This window comes from Cibotium barometz, chromosome 14 (assembly GCF_041138505.1).
Source record: "Cibotium barometz isolate CiBa-2024 chromosome 14, ASM4113850v1, whole genome shotgun sequence".
Taxonomy (NCBI): domain Eukaryota; kingdom Viridiplantae; phylum Streptophyta; class Polypodiopsida; order Cyatheales; family Cibotiaceae; genus Cibotium; species Cibotium barometz.
In genome coordinates this window covers 619,770-638,147 of record NC_141059.1, presented here as the reverse complement: position 1 = coordinate 638,147, position 18,378 = coordinate 619,770, and the positions used below count along the sequence as shown (strand labels likewise).

At 43.4% G+C, this 18,378-nt stretch overlaps 1 protein-coding gene across 7 annotated transcripts in view; it reads right to left on the bottom strand.

Annotated features, from left to right (window-relative positions):
* Positions 1–2,731: 2,731 nt before the first annotated feature.
* The window catches only part of LOC147631522 (uncharacterized), a 45,642-nt gene continuing 29,995 nt past the window's right edge, over positions 2,732–18,378 (bottom strand). Inside the window, exons 2-5 of one of the 7 annotated variants that reach the window (XR_015267304.1) lie at positions 4,709–6,993; positions 3,998–4,600; positions 3,195–3,269; positions 2,732–3,071 (exon numbers count right to left, since the gene is read on the bottom strand). Coding sequence is in view for 2 of the 7 variants with exons in the window: in XM_086808027.1 (XP_086664153.1) it covers positions 2,952–3,071; positions 3,195–3,269; positions 5,921–6,853 (1,128 nt within the window). In the remaining 5 variants the exon portion in view is untranslated. The remainder of the gene's footprint in view (positions 3,072–3,194; positions 3,270–3,997; positions 4,601–4,708; positions 6,994–18,378) is intronic. The other 6 variants (XR_015267305.1, XR_015267306.1, XR_015267308.1 and 3 more) reach the window with 6 other exon arrangements.

The following is an 18,378-nucleotide window of genomic DNA, read 5'->3' as shown; positions in this document are numbered from 1 at the left end:
ATTCCAACTCTAGGGTAAAGGGGAATGAGATCTCCCTCACCCATGCTCTTATTATATAGCAAAAACAAGGCTATCCATATGCAGAGGGGAGTCACACAAAATACAACCAATGAGGTGTGAACAAGCCCATCATCCCCATTACCCAAGGCAAATACCTTAGACTATGTGCATCAAATAAATAATACTAGGTGAACAAATCATGTGCACATGCACCTAGAGTGGAGAATGAAGCTCAATGTCGGCCTAGGTGTTAACCCCAAGGATTAACATTTGCTATTCTACAATGTTTGCACACCAACCATTTCAGCATCATCTTGGACACATGTATGGCTTCCCTTTCCTCATCTACAATTGCTTTGTTGATAGGTTAGCCTGAAATTTGAGTACATTTATAGCACCTTGTTGAGCATCCATTTGCTCCACATATGGCTGTCCACCAACATTGTACCAACACTCACCAAAATCTGACTTATAGCCGAATGGAATAGTCTGTACTCTTTGTTTTATGAGCTACATGCAACAAAAATTTATTTTACCAGCTTATTGTATTATTGCTCAAACATCACAAAAGCACAGCCAAGATAACCACAAATGAGAGAAAAAGTACCCCAACCCATTATTAGCCTAGCTCCACACATTACTACTATACAAATGGCTACAATGTTGAGCTACTACAACAAAAATATACATTAAATAAGGTCTCTCTGTCCTTCTCTATTGTATGTTGCTCAATTTTGATGAGTGTTAATATCTCATTATGGTTAAAATATCTAGACTGAGTTTATGAAGGGACATCTGGGATGTCCTCTTTAAATCATGAGAAGTGGAGCACCACCACAAAGAAGAGCACAACATGTTCTTGATAGTTTTGAAAAGTATTGGCATCTCAAGAAGGCCAGCTACGGGGAATAAAATAAGCACCCCTCTTATTGTAGGGTCTATTGTGAAGTCCCTTGAAACCTAAGGTTGGCACTAAGCCACATGCCCATAACAAGGACAAAAATAGTTGACAAACAAGAGGAAGTGAAACATTGGCCCATGATATAAATGCCACGGTTCGTGGAGATGGGATGATACGAATGATAATCAAGTGTGTAGCGTTGGAAGTCTCAAGCTGCTGACCTTGTGCTCGATTCTCACCAAGTCCGATCCATACGAAAAGCAAACTAGTTTCGTTTCATCTGGACTTTGTTCTTGAGAGCTATGATAGTTAATGGACACCCTCGTTGTTGACCCTATTTGGAAATGTCCAATGTGTCGCACGTATGGAATATAAATGTAAGAAAGCCCATCACATATGGAATATAAATGTGAGATAGCCTCACAACAAAGGATGAGAATTTCTTAATTCAAAAATTTTGAAGTACTTGCCTACTGGAACTCATTTTGTTGATGATTGCAAAGTCTAAAAGGATCATTAATACACATGAATATAACTAGGGTGTGCCACACTAGTCACTGTTTAGTTTCCTTCCATTATGATGAATCGATTAGGTAAGTTTGGCTCACTAGTAGAAAAGCTTTTGCAAGAACACACTTTAAAGGCAAGGGAAACCAAGCAAGAGCCTGACAAGAGTCCATCAATCTTGGAACAAGAGCAAGCTCGAGTGCTCATGACGCAAAGAGAGTACCTGATAATAAAAGGCCTCCATTCTATGCACCAAATAATAGATGACCTGGTGACTAGATAAGAGGGTAAATAGCTTAAACTAATGGATTTAACAAGAGCAAAATGACAAGAGAAAGCTCGAGAAGCTCAAGTAGTAAAAGCAGTGAGCAAAAAGAATAAATATACTTTATCTTAGTGTAAGACTAAGTTCAGTCAAAAGACGCAAGAGTTAAAACAGTTGCTGGCTGTTGAGAATGAGGTGTGCGCATCAAATGCTGACCAATGCAAAGAAGAAAGCTGTTGCAAGTAGACCCAAGGGAGCGTGTTCGACAAGTTTTGGAAAAGGGTCACGGGGCCAATTAAGTGTAACAGGAGATGGTAAGGACAAATAAGCATTTGCTGTTGAAAGTGAGTCAACATTTTGCTGGCTAAAATTCCTTATAGGTGAAGCAAAACATTGAGACGAGTGGAAGGTCAAGGTTCATCAAATGTAACAGGAGACAGCTAGTTAAAGGAGCTGCTGGCTGTCGAAAGTGGAGTGCCTACATCAGATCCTGCCCAATGGAAAGAGGACAAAACCCTCAAAGGATCAAGTAGAACACTTAAATGGAAAGAAGAGAGAGAAGTGAAGGCTGTTGCAGCAAAACCTAATGGGTCATTGACAAGTTAAGAAGAGGGTAAACCTCTTACCTTTTTTCTGATTAGCACCTACAGGTGTTGGTATCCCGGTATGTCGATGAAAGATCCTAGGTCGAGACCTCAACTGCTCTTAAGCTAGTATCTCCAGTTCAACAAGGCAAAAGTAGAGTTCTAGCCAAGGTCAATCCCAATTGGGTGGTTGGCGTAATGTTGCTAAGGGTTAGCATTCAAACTTCACCTTTTTCTGCAAAAACATGCAGGTGCAAACAATCTATCATACCAACAGAGACATCATCAAGTCTTGATAGACCCTTTTGTCGAGAAAACTCGCCATTCAAGCATACCAACAAGAAAATTTTGTAAAACCCATTTACAACGATACAAGCTGCCTTCTCACTCAGCCAAAAAAGGATCACACACTGCAAACAATACAACACATTGCCTCTTGGCATTACGAGGTGAATAATGTTTCAAAAAGACAAATGAAGGTAATATAGCCTGTTGCTGGGTCTTCTCAAAACAGTTATTACCATCAAATCTTATTGTAAAATCATATAACGAATACACTTGAGGTTGCTCGTCATTACTGATACAAATGCGGCATAATAAATTGGAACGGTAAGGGACCACAACACCCTATAAAGAAAGCAAATATGCAACTAAGATTAAATATAGACATGGACTAGACTGTTGTGTACACACTTCAGGTATTTGTGCGGGTACTTCTAGTACTTGATGCCCAAACACCAAATATTAGGAACCAAAATACCACAAGTATTGCCCAGTATCGTGCTGGGCCATACTTAATCCTTGGCAACACACCCTGCACAAGAATCATATCAACATTATGCATAGTTCAGAATCATTAACCACATCAGAAAGGCTTGTCCTTTTTTTTAAAGAAAGAGATGAAAAGAACTTGAAGAAAGAATGTAAGACATCTCACAAAGCGAAGAAACACCACGATTGCAAGCGCGCACAGTCCACCTAGCAGAATATTGAGGCCTTTTCTTGCAACTCCCTGCACCAATCCCCGATCACAAATAATCAAGAATAAAGTAAAAACCAACGATGCCCAGATTATAACCACCCCGAGAAGGAAGTGCATGTGGCATCAAATTTCAAGGATTTACTTGACACTTCAAGTCCACAGATTGATGGTGCAATACATCGCTAAAGAAATCGTGAATATATCAGATGATGTGATCAAGAAATTGCTGCCTTCAGCAAAAATACGAAGTATACAGCTATAAAGTCAGCAATTTGCACCTCACAGAACATCTAACTTATGGATTGTACAATAGCATGAAATGGCTAATTCCAGCTGTGACACCCTTGCCAAGTAGGCCATGGACAACTTTTGTGGGTTGTGTGGTCAGACAGGTTTGGGGCCGATTTAGGGCCCATTTTGCAGCCCAAATGTGCCCAGGCAAGGTACTCATGGATGGGACAGTCTTTGGGCACCCCCAAAAAAAAAAAAATCATTCGGAATTAAAAAGGGATGGCCGATCTGAATTTTTTTTTTCCTACAGAAGGGGGATTGGTTCATCTAATTTTTCAGGAGCAACAGAGAAACCATCTGAGGGCTGATTAGAGATGCTGGAGACAAAGCTGCAGCAAGGCATTGGGCTGAGCAGTAGCATCTAACGCAACATTACGGCTGAGATCAGAAATCACCTTTTTTTTATTGAAATTCAATTGTAAACCTTTTCATTGTACATAATACATACAGTAGGGTTTAGGGTTTACTTGTGTTTGTGCTTGTGTTTGAGTTCCGCTGCACTCCTCTCAGTTAACACTTGCACAAAAGCACAAGTACTCTACACAAGCGTGCAGACATCTCCAGAGCCAGCCATCAGCACCTCAGTGATCATCTAGAAGTTGAGCGTAGTCACAGCTCTTTGCCAAGACTGTAACTAATAGAACAGGTCACAATGTGACTGCTGCACTAGGCACAAGAAGTCTCACATAAGATGGTAATAGTTAGCTCCCTTAGGCTCGCTTGAACCGTAAAAGTGCCATCCCTTTTCTCCGAGACCTAGCTAGAAAAGAGTCACCAGAAAAGGTACAATTCATTCTCGAAAAGGGTGTTGTTACACCTACATACATGAGAGAGGTCAGGAAATAATCAAAGTTAATAGAATGCAGTAGGCAGCTCGAACCCACTCAAAGAGATCTTTGACCACACCTAACTCTTTCACCCAAGTGCCATTTGACAGCTGTTGGATAGCTAGGGCTGCTGGATCTGAGGCACCGCTGCATCTACACCTTCATGGACATGACCGCATGACTGTACTGCTTCCAGTTTAGAGTGAGCAAGGAATGATGCGGGGGTCAGGGCACTGCTGCTGCCTTAAAACACAGCAACTCTATAAATGACGTTTCCATGCTAGAAGCTGCTCTGCAAAAGCTGAGACTTAAAAGCCTTGCAAATATCCCAAGTGCTACTTAGTTACTCACAAGTTCTTCTTGCTTGATGGTCATCCTCCTGTGGTCCATTCTATCTCCTGTCCCTGCTGCTACAGCCAGTGCCACGTAATGCCTGAAGGTGATACCTTCCATTTGAACAAACATGTTACATGTTATCTACCCAATCAATGTGTAATGCCTACAGGTGATACCTTCCATTCACGAAAAAATGTATTCGACCCAATAATGATTGTCCAACATGGCCATCTTCAGTGGCTTCTTAATGTTGGCATCAAGTGGCTCACGGAATTGGGTTGCGGCCCAATCCCAAGGCATTGATAAGGTTTTGGCCTAAGAAACACCCAAGAGGGTGTGTGCAGCCTAAGGTTAAAGGAATGCACACACACGGCATCACCAGCAAGGAGGAAGTTTTAATGAGGACTAAACACGCTTCTTCAGCGATTTTCTTCAAAGGATCTTGAATGACTGCAAGGTTAAAGGAGAAGACATCTTTCATGTTACTTGTTAAACTGTTATAAACACAATTAGGTTAAGTCCTGGGATCAAAAAGACGGCCTTAGTTTGAATTTTGTAAAAAATGCTCTTGTCAAGCCTGTCATAGTGGGTTAACCGATTGCTACACCTTGTCAATTTCTCCTCGCTCTGTGCACCATACTCTTGTCAAAAATTGGCATCAGGCATGCTCAAATTGGTCATTTCAAGACCCATGATCCTCACCCACATTAGCCCCTCACAAAGCCATGCCCAAAGGCATTGGAAAATCCTCACCATTTCATAGTAGATTTGCTTAGAAAACACCTTTCACCAATCAAGTTGCTGAAGATAGCAGATCTCTTATTAGAACTAATGCCGATACAAGGTGGGTCTCTTCGAAGTAAAGACAATACGAAGTCGAGAGCAATAATTTGCAAACTCCAACCAACGATTTTCATGGTAGTGTGGCATTGGGATCCATTTTCGTTTTCCATTTTGTCTTTTTCAAAAGATTCAAGTTTGCCCTAAATTTTGACATCTACAGCAGACACCCTGTCTGCTAACACCTTTCATTCACTTTAAAGAACAGTACATTGAAGTCCAGACCCCAGAATAGAACTTCAAAGAAGCAAGCAAATAGCACATTCAAATTGTACCGATCATCGAGATTCTTGAATACAATTATCGTTCGTTTAATGACTTTACAAAATGCCCATGGTTATAGCTGTAGCAAAAATGATACCAATATAGAAAGGTTAAAGCACACACCTTATTTACTCGGGGAGCAAGGAGCCACGTTATTGTGACAGTTAGCAAGCCAGTAGCAATTAAAATTCCTGTTCCTTCCACTGCCCACTTGGTTGCTGGACTCACAGAATTGAGAAGCCCCTCTTCCAGAATGTCAACTACTGGGTCTGAAGCATCCCTGGAAAAATCAGATACTATATTGCCATGTGGATCAAACCAAGACACCGCCTCTAACGCGACCCCCCCACTAGTTGAGGTTGGAAAGGCAGCATGGTGATTTGCTGTGCAATCATGGGAGCTAGATTCTCCACTAATTACTGAGCGATGAAGCAAAGATCTCTCCTTAAGCATGGAAATAACCTTATCACGATCTGCAATTCTCACATTTAAAGCAGGTGTTCCGCATATTTCACATACAATGGAGCCCCTGCTCACAAACCAACGTAACGCACATGCATAATGAGCCAATGCAAGATCACTTCTGCAGGCACAGCCCAGTTCAATTAGAGAGTCAACAGAGCTAGTGCATGTTCCTGCTTCCAAGTCAATTTTACAGCCAGGTGTCGGAATGCTTGACTGAGCATCCTGAATAATATCAACTGCTACCTTATCCTTTCCTCCACTAGAATGGTGAACCTGCCCACTTGTTCTTTGGTTACCAGAATGAGACGGAAAAGAAATGCCTAAAGAATTGAGAGCAGCTTCTCCATTTTTGTCTGGATCAGCGCATTGACAAACTCGACACACTTCAGCAGCCTCCTGTTGCTCTACTTGTGTAAACAGAGAGCCATGGCTACTAGGCAAGATAACCTCACATGCCTCCTGGTGTCGAATGGGCTCACTTCTTTCTTTACACCCATTCACAAATTCCAAGCTAGCATCTGCATCTGCTCTATGGCTGGTGGAACCATTTCCATTACCTTCTTGTGAGCTTGCTGTAAGGTCCTCAATCATTTTGTCCAAATAGGGAAAAATTGAAACACTTTCAAAAGCATGTAAAGTCACTTTGAGAAGATGCTGTCCGATATATAAGTGACAAGGAATTTATGTGCACGACCAAGTGATCTGTCTTCACTGGTACTATATCCAATCTACTGAAATTACAATCACATAGCAGAATAGATCAGTTATGGGAAGTGAATTCACTTACAACACAAATCTCTTCTCGTCAGTGAGCTTCAAAGGAAAATGACTCAATATCAGAGACCTCTTCAAGGAACATCACCCCCCCCCCAAAAAAAAAAAAAAATTTGTTAGTTCACGTTAGTGAGCTTCAAATGGAAAATGATTTCAAAGCTGTGATTTAGTCAGTATTAAGGCACACAAAAAAAGGCCGGCCTCCGTGATCATGCTACACCTTCAATCCTAGATTTCAAAAACATGTTAATGTTATCGACAATCTTACCTTTTGTACAGCAACATGAGAGTCGAGACTCACAAGCTGGAGGAGGGCTAAAGATGGACCAGAACCCTATCGGCCGGTCTTAGGAGGGCGAGTACTTCCAGTCAGCAGCATGAAGATTTATTAGTGTCCATGGAACTGGCCGACAACAGGTTGGCCAGTTCATTATTCTTCCAAAAGGCCTATAAAAGGCACCTTGTTACTCATAGTTAGGCATCTCTCTCCCAAGTGGAGATTGGTCAGTTAGATAGGACTTTTTGACAAAGTGCCAAACAATGAAAGAGAACTGAACTTCACAAATACAGGATGCACAGGAACTGAAGGAAGATCATATACACCAAAAGATGGTTACAAAGCTGGGGCAGAGCCCATGCTTATATAGCACCTAGAGAGCCCAGTCGGCCAGCATAAAGCAAGCCGATTGGAGCATAAAATGGAACATGCCAGAAAAATGTGCCAAAAATGTGGAAAAAAATCCAAAAAAATATGGGAAATTTTCCCAGGCTAGGAGAGAGAGAGAGAGAGAGAGAGACAGCCAACGAGAGAGCATGCTAGCAAACAATCCTTAACTAAATACCTTCATTGATGGGAGAGAGGTGCAGAAACAACGCGAAAGCACCCATAACACTAGACATGACCCCTCCAACGCCTCCTCTTCAGCTCCACTGAGAGCACCGATACCGGCACATGGAAGTAAGTGATCCAAAGCTGGTCTAGAAAGTGCCTTGGCGAAGATGTCCGCCACATAGTCCTTGGTAGGACAGTACTCCCAGTGTTAAGGTACCGAGTGCCAAGTAGTCACGAACCATATGATAATGACCAGCAATGTGCTTGGACTTCGAGTGGAAGACCGGGTCCCGTGCAAGAGCCACGGTAGGCATCGGGATTCGGAGGAGGGACATGAAGATGATCAAGCACTTGATGAAGCCACAGAAGCTCTTTGACTATTTCAAAGTAAGTATGATATTCTGCTTCTGTTGAAGAACCGGCAACTGTAAGCTGCTTCTTCGTTTGCCAAGAAACGAGTCTGGTACCAAGTAAGTAACAATAGCCCATAGTAGACCTCCGGGTATCTGGATCACCTCCCCAATCAGAATCTAAATATCCAACCAAATCAAGACTAGAGCCATATGAAATCCCATCTGTCAAGGTGTCCTGTACATATCTCAAAACACGAACAGCAGCCTGCCAATAAGTAGTATGTGATGATGAGAGGAACTGACTTAGTACACTAACGTTGTAAGCAAGATCAGGCCTAGTAATGGTGAGATGAATAAGCAAGCCAACAAGCTCTCTATACTGAGTAGGGTCATGATAGGGTGGAGAGTCATCGTTTTTACTCAACTTCTAACTTGGGTCCATAGGGCAAGATAATGAACAACAGTCCCTCATACCAAATGTGAGGATTATGTTGTTAATCCCTCATATTGTGTACTAATTACTACTTAAGTACTTAAGTTAGAGAACAAAAGACTTCAGGAGAACACTTAAGAGAAGATTGAATTGAATTGATTAAACTGAGTACAATAGGTCTCTTACATAGGAGATGAAGAGACACATTTGAAGAGGCATGTCCTTTGACGAAAGAACATGACCATAGACGAAAGGATACAACTTTAGGCTAAGGGATGTGTCTATTCGATGTAGAGGCACAACCATTCATCAAGGGATACAACCATTCGTTGAAGGGATGTGGCTATTCGATGAAGAGGTACATCCTTTGGCGAAGAGTCGCAACCAGTCGAGGGTAGGGGTTCCCTTGGCTGGTTACTCTTTGCATTTGCAACAAGAATCAACAATGAAGAGAGGATCTGATACATACATACGTCACAATCGTGACATTCCCTCCCATTTAAAATAAAACCCATGTGTCAAATGAAAGACATCCGTTTGTCAAAGAATTCTTGAAGAAGATTAGGGTACTGCTGCATGTCTTCATCTGTTTGCCAAGTGGAATCAGACTCATCCAAATCCATCCACTTCACAAGAAATTCTGTAGTCAACTTTCTTCTTGTTTCCTTCTGTCGCACGTCAAGAATTACTTGAGCCAACAACTGTGAAAAGTCGGATGAACCTTTCCCCATGAAGGTGGAAGTTCCAACTTGTAACTGTCAACTAAATTTTTCTCAAGAAACTTGAAAGGCCCATAGAAGCGAGGTCGCAACTTTGGAAAAACTGACTTCACTGTTTTGTAGCGATGAGGTGCCACATACAACAAGACCAAATCTCCTTCTTGAAAATCTGCATGTCGACGATGCTTGTTGGCATGTTTTTTATATTTTTGTTATTTTTGTTGCACATGGACCAATTTATCTCGAACTTGCACAAGCACATCTTGCATCTCCTGAACCAACTGATCTGCCAACGCCACTTTGTGTTGTAAAACAAAGTTTGTAGGCACAAGAGGAGTATGCCCATATGCTGCTTGAAATGGAGTTAATCCAATTGCTAAATGATGGGAATTATTATAAGCAAATACCACGAGTGGAAAATAATCTTCCCATTATGCCAAACGGGATTGAATGTAATGTCGAATCATTTCTTTCAAAATCTGATTGACCCTTTCATTCTGTCCATCTGTTTGAGGACTATAGGCTGAACTGAACAACAAATTCGTGCCAAGAGATTTGAACAAAGACGTCCAAAAATGTCCAGTGAACTTTGGATCTCTGTCAGAGATGATGGTCTTCAGCAAACCATGCAATTTGAAGACATGTTGCACGAACAATGACGCCACATCTGGGGCTGAAGCAGCTTTCTTGCAAGGAATGAAATGCGCCATTTTGGAAAATCAATCAACCACCACAAGAATCTGAGCATTGCCTTTGGATGAACGAGACAAAGTGGTAATAAAATCCATACTAATACTTTTCCATCTCTCATTGGGAACTGGCAACGGTTGAAGTAACCCTTGAGGAAGTTGTCGAGAGGCTTTCATTATCTGACACGAATGACAAGCTTTGACAAATTTGATAACATCTTGCTGCATCTGAGGCCAGAAGTATGTAGCAGACAAAAGCCGATATGTCTTGTTGATACCAGGATGAGCAGCATAAGAAACTTCATGATAATCTTGAATGAGAATCTTCCACAATGAAGTATTGTGAGGTACACAACTGCGATCAGAAAAGAACAGCAATTCATCTATGATGGTGTAGGCTGCAAACATGTTCATTTCTGCAGGACTGGGATTAGAAGATTTGAGAGCACGGAACGCATCTCCAAAATCTCTATCAGTCAAATACTCATTTTTTAAACAAGCAGGGATTTCCATTTGTACATCTGTGATGGCAAAATTAGTGGCTGAAGGCATGCGGCTCAAAGCATCTGCAACCACATTCTGGATAATCATGTGGAAATTAGCCAAGAATTCAACCCATCGGCCTTGTCGAGAGTTCATTACAGGCTGTGTCATGGCCCTGTGAAAATGGAACAGCACAAGTGTGGGCATGGTGGTTGCTGAGTCAAAATATTGAATGATTCACATGTGGGGTGCCCGGACAGAGATAATGATGTGTGGACATCCCTAGGTGTGAAGGGGGGAACTAGAACATTAATATTTTAATGTTATATGTGTGGTTGCCCCTAGGCCTTAGTGGCCCCTAGGGAACTTTAATAACTGCCCTAGGATTAATATGGGGAGGGGGCAACTCCACTTTTGGAGTGCATGCCTCTCTCTCTTCTCTCTCTCTCTTCTTTTTGGAAAGGCGTGTAGCATACGGGCTGGTTGCAAGCGTGGAGGGCAAGGGGGAACAAGTCGATTGCTGTTTTTGCTGGTTCTTGTTGCTGTTTTACTGTGCAGGCCTGCCCGTACAGTCCACGTGTGCATGTGTACGGCTGCTGCAGGACTGGCGGCTGTCTATTCTGCTGCATGTTACACTGTTGGTGCAGGCGGCGCTGTGACAGGCTGAGCAGGTGCAGGCACAGGAGCTGTGGGTTCTGACAGAAACCGTACAGCAGGTACAATTGTACGACTGCTGTCAGGTGGCTGTACTGCAGGTACAGAACTGTACAGCGGGTACAGTCGGGTACAACAGGAGCAAGCGCACCAGTACCCTCAGGCGACAGCAGAACTGCCCGTACAGTTCTGTACGGACAGACTTTGACAAGTGTGCAGAAGCTGTACAGATTGGTGCAGTATAGATTTTCAGGTCTGTACAGTCAGGTACAGCACTGAGGTGGATGCAGAGAGGAAGGTATAGACAGGTACACCCACACGTGTGAAGCAGAGTTGTTGAAACAAGTGTACAAGTACAGACTGGTACAACTGCTTCCTCCGGTGCAGATCCACGAGCTGATTTTGGTAAGCTCTGAATTTGTTCATCTATCTCTCTTTCTAGTGCCTTATGTTTGTTGCAGATTTGAGGTATCTGGCCCCTTGTGAGAGGAGGGGTATGGCAGATTGAAAAGGGTGGAGACAGAGATTGAACAGTGAATGTATGTTTGTGCTGAGATGTTGAATCATGTGCATGAGATATGCCAGATGTATGCTCATGGCTGCCCTGCTAAATGGTCTTGGCTGATCAGAGGGAGGCACAGAGTGTTGCTTTGAGACACAGATCTGTGTGCGTGAATCCTCTGTGCTAAGAGGTATTGTGGGCTGTCAGATTGGACATACAGGTGTATTCTCTTGGCTGATTTTGTTGTACTCGGCCTTACATATTTTTGAATTTGAATAAAGAAATACCGCAAGGGGCGCCAAGCTTTGGGGCCAACAGGTGTCGCTTTATTTTCAAATTTGGGGCACTCTAGCTCCAATCTATTTTGTTTTCATATCTAGACTACAAGTGTTTGGGTGACTGCTAGTCTACCGCACTTTGGTTTCTACCAGAGGCCGGTTTCAAGGTTCCGTCCCCGGGACCAATCATCAACTTTCTTAAGGGGGTGAGCTCGTGGTTGCCTCGAAGAAAGCCATTGCTGAAAAATTCAGCAGCATGTGTGATACAGAGGATGAGTACTTCTATCATGAAGAGGAAGAGCAAGAGACCTCTCCGGAGAGAGATGTATCGAAGGATATTCATGCAGGAGAACAGGTTGCAGATGATGAGCCTTATGAGGATGTAACACAGCCAGAAGATGTACTTGGTAAAGAGGATGATGATGCTCGGTTTAAAGATCGTTTGGCTGGTGTTATGGATGTGTTTATGCAGCTCACTCAAAGTGAGAAGTTTGCTGAATTTATGAGATCCCGTACAGAGCCCGAAAAGAAAAAGAAGAAGGTGCGATCTAAGAACCTTCCTCAAGGTCATAGTGGTGCCATCCCACAGGATCCATCTTTTGGCCAGTTTCCGAACATGCAGCATGCTTATGGTGCTAACTCTCAGAGTTCCTTCTTTGGACGGCCATCCATTCCTCAGCAGACTATGCATCCAGGTTATTTTGGTGGTGGCTCTGTGTTCCAATCCATGACTGGGGGTTACCCTCAGGGAGGCATGGGTATGCCAAGGCCTTTTGGAGCAAATTTTCAACCTGGTATGCAGGGGAATATGTATGGTGGTATGCAGTCCGGTATGCAAGGAAATATGATTGGGGGCATGCAACCTGGAATGCAAGCAAATATGTATGGTGGCATGCAGCCAGGTATGCATAACGGAATGTTTGGAAACATGGCTGGAATGTATGGCATGCCAGGTGTGGGAATGGGAAATGTTGACCCAATGATGGGCATGAATGTTGGGGGCAGCAATCTTAAGAAGCTACTTCCATATGATAATCTAACGCCTATGGGAAAGGCGAAGGATTATAAGGAAGGGGGAGCTGTAGTGAAGTTTGATACATTCAGTGGAGCCAAAGATAAATTGAAAGCACTTACCTTTTTACAGCAGTTTGATGCTGCTTTTTCTGGTGGGAATTACACAGAGTCCTCTAAGGTGAGGAAAGCTGCCACTTTTCTCAAGGGCAATGCTTTGCAATGGTGGTATACTCTTCTTTTGCAGGGCATAGCACCCACTACTTAGGTACAATTTAAACAAGTCTTCTCTTCCGTATGGCTCACATCTACATTTGAGGTGGATGTTATGACCGCATGGCACAAGTTGGATGCTTCAAAATGTGAGAATTTGGAAGATTATAACAAGAAGTTTTGGGAAGCTTTACTCCCAGTGACTTCTTACCGTGCAGTGCCTTTGTCTGAGCAGGCAGAGAAATATTGTTGTGGGCTGCCCAAAGAGGTGCGTGATTATTGTATCAAGACTTGAGTAACGAACATGTCACAGATGATTGAAAATGCTATGACAGCTAATGCGTTACTCACTGGAGGATCATCTGGGTTTAAAGGAAGTAAGAACTCGAGTAAGAAAGCTGAAAAATCTGGGCATGCTTCTCGTGATGCTAAAGGGTCTTCAAAGACGAGGTATAAGAAGTTGCCAATGCCCAAGAGAACTTCTGAGGAAAGACAGGCTTTGAGAGATGCTCGGAAATGTTTTTACTGCACTGAAGAGGGACATATGTCATTTAATTGTCCCAAGAGAAAGTCCCAAAAGGACTCTAACAATAAAGGAGAGCCCAAGTCAAAGAAACCAAAACCTTCTGCAGGGTTAGTTCCTGATCTTGTGGGGGAACAGCCAAGTGGTGAGGAGACAGAGTTGTGTAGGGCATGGGGCAAAGTGAGAGATCAGAATGCCTTGATATTCTTTGACACAGGTGCTAGAGCCAACTTCATTTCACCAGATTTGGCTGGCCGATTGGGGATTCGTGCAGAGGAGATGGGGCCGTTACATGAGGCTAACATGGCTTGTCCAAGGTATGCAGAACCCGTTACTCCTATCATTGGGAAGCTTCGGCTTCATTTGCAGGGTTATGTGGACAGCGAAGAGTTTTTCATCATGCCTCTAGATGGCTGTGATGTTTTGTTGGGTATCCCCAGAGTACATGCGGTGGTGGATACATACAATAGGAAAATCACTCTGACTCATAGAGGGAAAGAACATGTATTGGATGTGAAACTTAAAGGGGAATTTGTTCCTATTGTATCTGCTTCGGCAATTTCATCAGTAATGAAAAAGCATCTTTCTGCGTACTTGATTTATGTAAAGGATGCACAAGATGATGAGTCTAAGTCTAATTTGTCTATGTTAGATAAGGACAGGACTGATTTCTTATGTGGGTTCCAAGATTGTTTTTCCGAGTCATTGCCAGGAGAACTTCCTCCTGAGAGGTCAGAAGATCATGCCATTGATTTACTTCCTGGTAGTACTCCACCAAATAGACCACCGTACCGTGTTAGTGCAGCCCAACAGGAAGAGATTATGAGTCAGGTGTAGGAGCTTTTGAATAAAGGGTTGATACAGCCTAGCTCATCACCCTTTTGCTCAACTGTACTCTTAGTGCAAAAGAAGGATGGTTCTTGGCGCATGTGTATTGACTACAGGGCACTGAACAAGAATACCATCAAGAATCGATTCCCCATACCGAGGATCGATGACATTTTGGACCGCTTACAAGGCTCCACAGTCTTTAGTCATATTGACTTGAAAAGCGAGTATCATCAGATATGTATTAGACCCGAGGATGTGCATAAGACAGCATTCCGAACCACGTTTGGGTTGTATGAGTTTTTGGTTATGCCCTTTGGTTTGACAAATGCACCTGCCACATTTAACAGAATGATGGACAGGATTTTCAGGCCTCATAGAGCGTTTGTGGGCACATTCTTTGATGATATGATTGTGCATTCACAAACTGAGGAAGAGCATAGAAGGCATTTGGCCATTGTGTTTGCAGAACTCAGGAACCATAGGCTGGTTGTTAATGAAAGAGTGAGTTCTTTTTGCAAGAGATACATTTCTTGGGGCATATTGTATCTAAGCATGGAGTCCGTATGGATCCAGCAAAGGTGGAAGCAATTCTTAATTGGCCAGATTTGAGGACCGTGCATGATGTACGCAGCTTTCTAGGATTAAGTTTGACTGTCAAAAGACACCAGGGTTACTACAGCCTTTACCTATTCCAGATAGACCTTGGGAGAGCATTGCCATGGATTTTATATTTGATCTTCCACGGACACAAACGGGCAATGATGGCATTTGGACTATCATATGTTGGTTCAGTAAGCAGGCTCATTTCATTCCCGTGCGTAAAACGATCAAAGTGGATCATATGGTGAAGTTGTTCATGGCGAACATCTTCAAGTATCATGGCTTGCCTACGTCTATCATTAGTGACCGTGATCCACGGATGACGAGTTTGTTTTGGAGAGGGTTGTTTGACAACATGGGTACAACTCTCAAGTTTTCATCGTCATTTCATCCACAAACCGATGGTCACTCGGAAGAGGCTAACTCTACAGTGTTGGATCTTCTTAAATGTTATGTGTCAGAGCACAAGCAACAATGGGAAAAGTATCTTCCTTTGGTGGAGTTTGCATATAACAACACTGTACATACCTCGATAGGCAAGGCGCCTTTTGAGATTGTGGAAGGAGGGAAGAAGGTACCACCCATTTTGCACACAAAGGATAAGATCTTTGAGGCTGATCAGTATGTGCAGAGTATGGATGAAGCTTATCGGAGAGTTAAGTTGGCACTCCAGAAAACTCAGCAGAAACAAAAGAAAGCCGCAGACCGTCACAGACGTGATTTAGAGTTTGCATTGGGTGATTGGGTTCTTTTGCGCTTTGAAAAGGCTAGACTCAAGAAGATGAAGGGTAAAGAGCGCTTATTCCCTAAGTTGAGCATGCGTTATTATGGGCCTTTTCAGGTATTGGAAAAGATTGGTGAGGTAGCCTATCGTTTGAAGCTACCAGATCACTGGAGGATTCACAATGCTTTTCACGTGAGTCTCCTTAGACCTTTCAGTGGGGATGTGCCTGAGGATGCATCAGATGAGGCTCAGCCGGAAGTTGAGGAACTTGATGAGGTTCTTATTCCAGAGCAGATACTGGCACATAAGGAAAGAAAGGTACGAGGTAAAGTTTCCCGTCGCTATCTTGTGAAGTTCAAGAACTATTCACCGATGGATGCGAAGTGGATGGAGGAAGGTGACTTAACAGATTCACCTCAGGTTTTGCAGCTTTATCTCGATGCCTTTGAGTTAGAGCCGACTCTTGTTGTGGCTCATTCAAGTTCAGCAGAGCATGCGTCTGGAGCATTACCTGATGCTCAAGAGGGGGGTAGCACCTCCACTCCCTTGATACAGACAGGCTCAGATGACATCTAGAGGTCGCTTGGTGCAGTTTTTATCTCACCCGAAGGTACTGATGGCTGACAGTACATTTGTTTATGGGACTTCTATGATATATGTGTACTAGTCACATGGGATGATGTGGTTGTGTATGGTTCACAGTGGTATACAACTTGGACTATTACTACGCCATTGGTTTGCAGTGAATGTTGATACATGTGCATGGCTTAGAGAGATTGGGACGCTGATCTTGCCATATTGTATATTTCACTTTGAATATTTTGCTGTCTCACCAGAATGCAATTGAGGACGCTTGCCATTTTTCAAGAGGGGGGTTATGTCATGGCCCTGTGAAAATGGAACAGCACAAGTGTGGGCATGGTGGTTGCTGAGTCAAAATATTGAATGATTCACATGTGGGGTGCCCGGACAGAGATAATGATGTGTGGACATCCCTAGGTGTGAAGGGGGGAACTAGAACATTAATATTTTAATGTTATATGTGTGGTTGCCCCTAGGCCTTAGTGGCCCCTAGGGAACTTTAATAACTGCCCTAGGATTAATATGGGGAGGGGGCAACTCCACTTTTGGAGTGCATGCCTCTCTCTCTTCTCTCTCTCTCTCTTCTTTTTGGAAAGGCGTGTAGCATACGGGCTGGTTGCAAGCGTGGAGAGCAAGGAGGAACAAGTCGATTGCTGTTTTTGTTGGTTCTTGCTGCTGTTTACTGTGCAGGCCTGCCCGTACAGTCTACGTGTGCATGTGTACGGCTGCTGCAGGACTGGCCGCTGTCTATTCTGCTGCAGGTTACACTGTTGGTGCAGGCGGCGCTGACAGGCTGAGCAGGTGCAGGCACAGGAACTCTGGGTTCTGACAGAAACCGTACAGCACGTACAATTGTACGACTGCTATCAGGTGGCTGTACTACAGGTACAGAACTGTACAGCAGGTACAGTCGGGTACAACAGGAGCAAGCGCACCAGTACCCTCAGGCGACAGCAGAACTGCCCGTACAGTTCTGTACGGACGGACTTTGACAAGTGTGCAGAAGCTGTACGGATTGGTGCAATACAGATTTTCAAGTCTTTACAGTCAGGTACAGCACTGAGGTGGATGCAGAGGAAGGTATAGACACGTACACCCACACGTGTGAAGCAGAGTTGTTGAAACAAGTGTACAAGTACAGACTGGTACAACTGCTTCCTCCGGTGCAGATCCACGAGCTGATTTTGGTAAGCTCTGAATTTGTTCATCTATCTCTCTTTCTATTGCCTTATGTCTGTTGCAGATTTGAGGTATCTGGCCCCTTGTGAGAGGAGGGGTATGGCAGATTGAAAAGGGTGGAGACAGAGATTGAATAGTGAATGTATGTTTGTGCTGAGATGTTGAATCATGTGCATGAGATATGCCAGATGTATGCTCATGACTGCCCTGCTAAATGGTCTTGGCTGATCAGAGGGAGGCACAGAGTGTTGCTTTGAGACACAGATCTGTGTGCGTGAATCCTCTGTGCTAAGAGGTATTGTGGGCTGTCAGATTGGACGGCCTTACATATTTTTGAATTTGAATAAAGAAATACCGCAAGGGGCGCCAAGCTTTGGGACCAACAGGTGTTGCTTTATTTTCAGATTTGGGGCACTCTAGCTCCAATCTATTTTGTTTTCATATCTAGACTACAAGTGGATGGGTGACTGCTAGTCTACCGCACTTTGGTTTCTACCAGAGGCCGGTTTCAGGCTGAGTGAAAATGTACGTCAGAGATTGATGATCTGTACGTACAACTGAATCTGCTCCAAGAAGATAATGTCTCCAAGTCCGATAAGCATGCACGATTGCCAAAAACTCCTTATCATACACAGGATACTTGCTTTGAATGGCTGAAAACTTCCTGCTGTCAAAAGCAATGACACGATCATTCTGCATCAAAACTCCACCAGAAGCACGATCTGAGGCATCTATC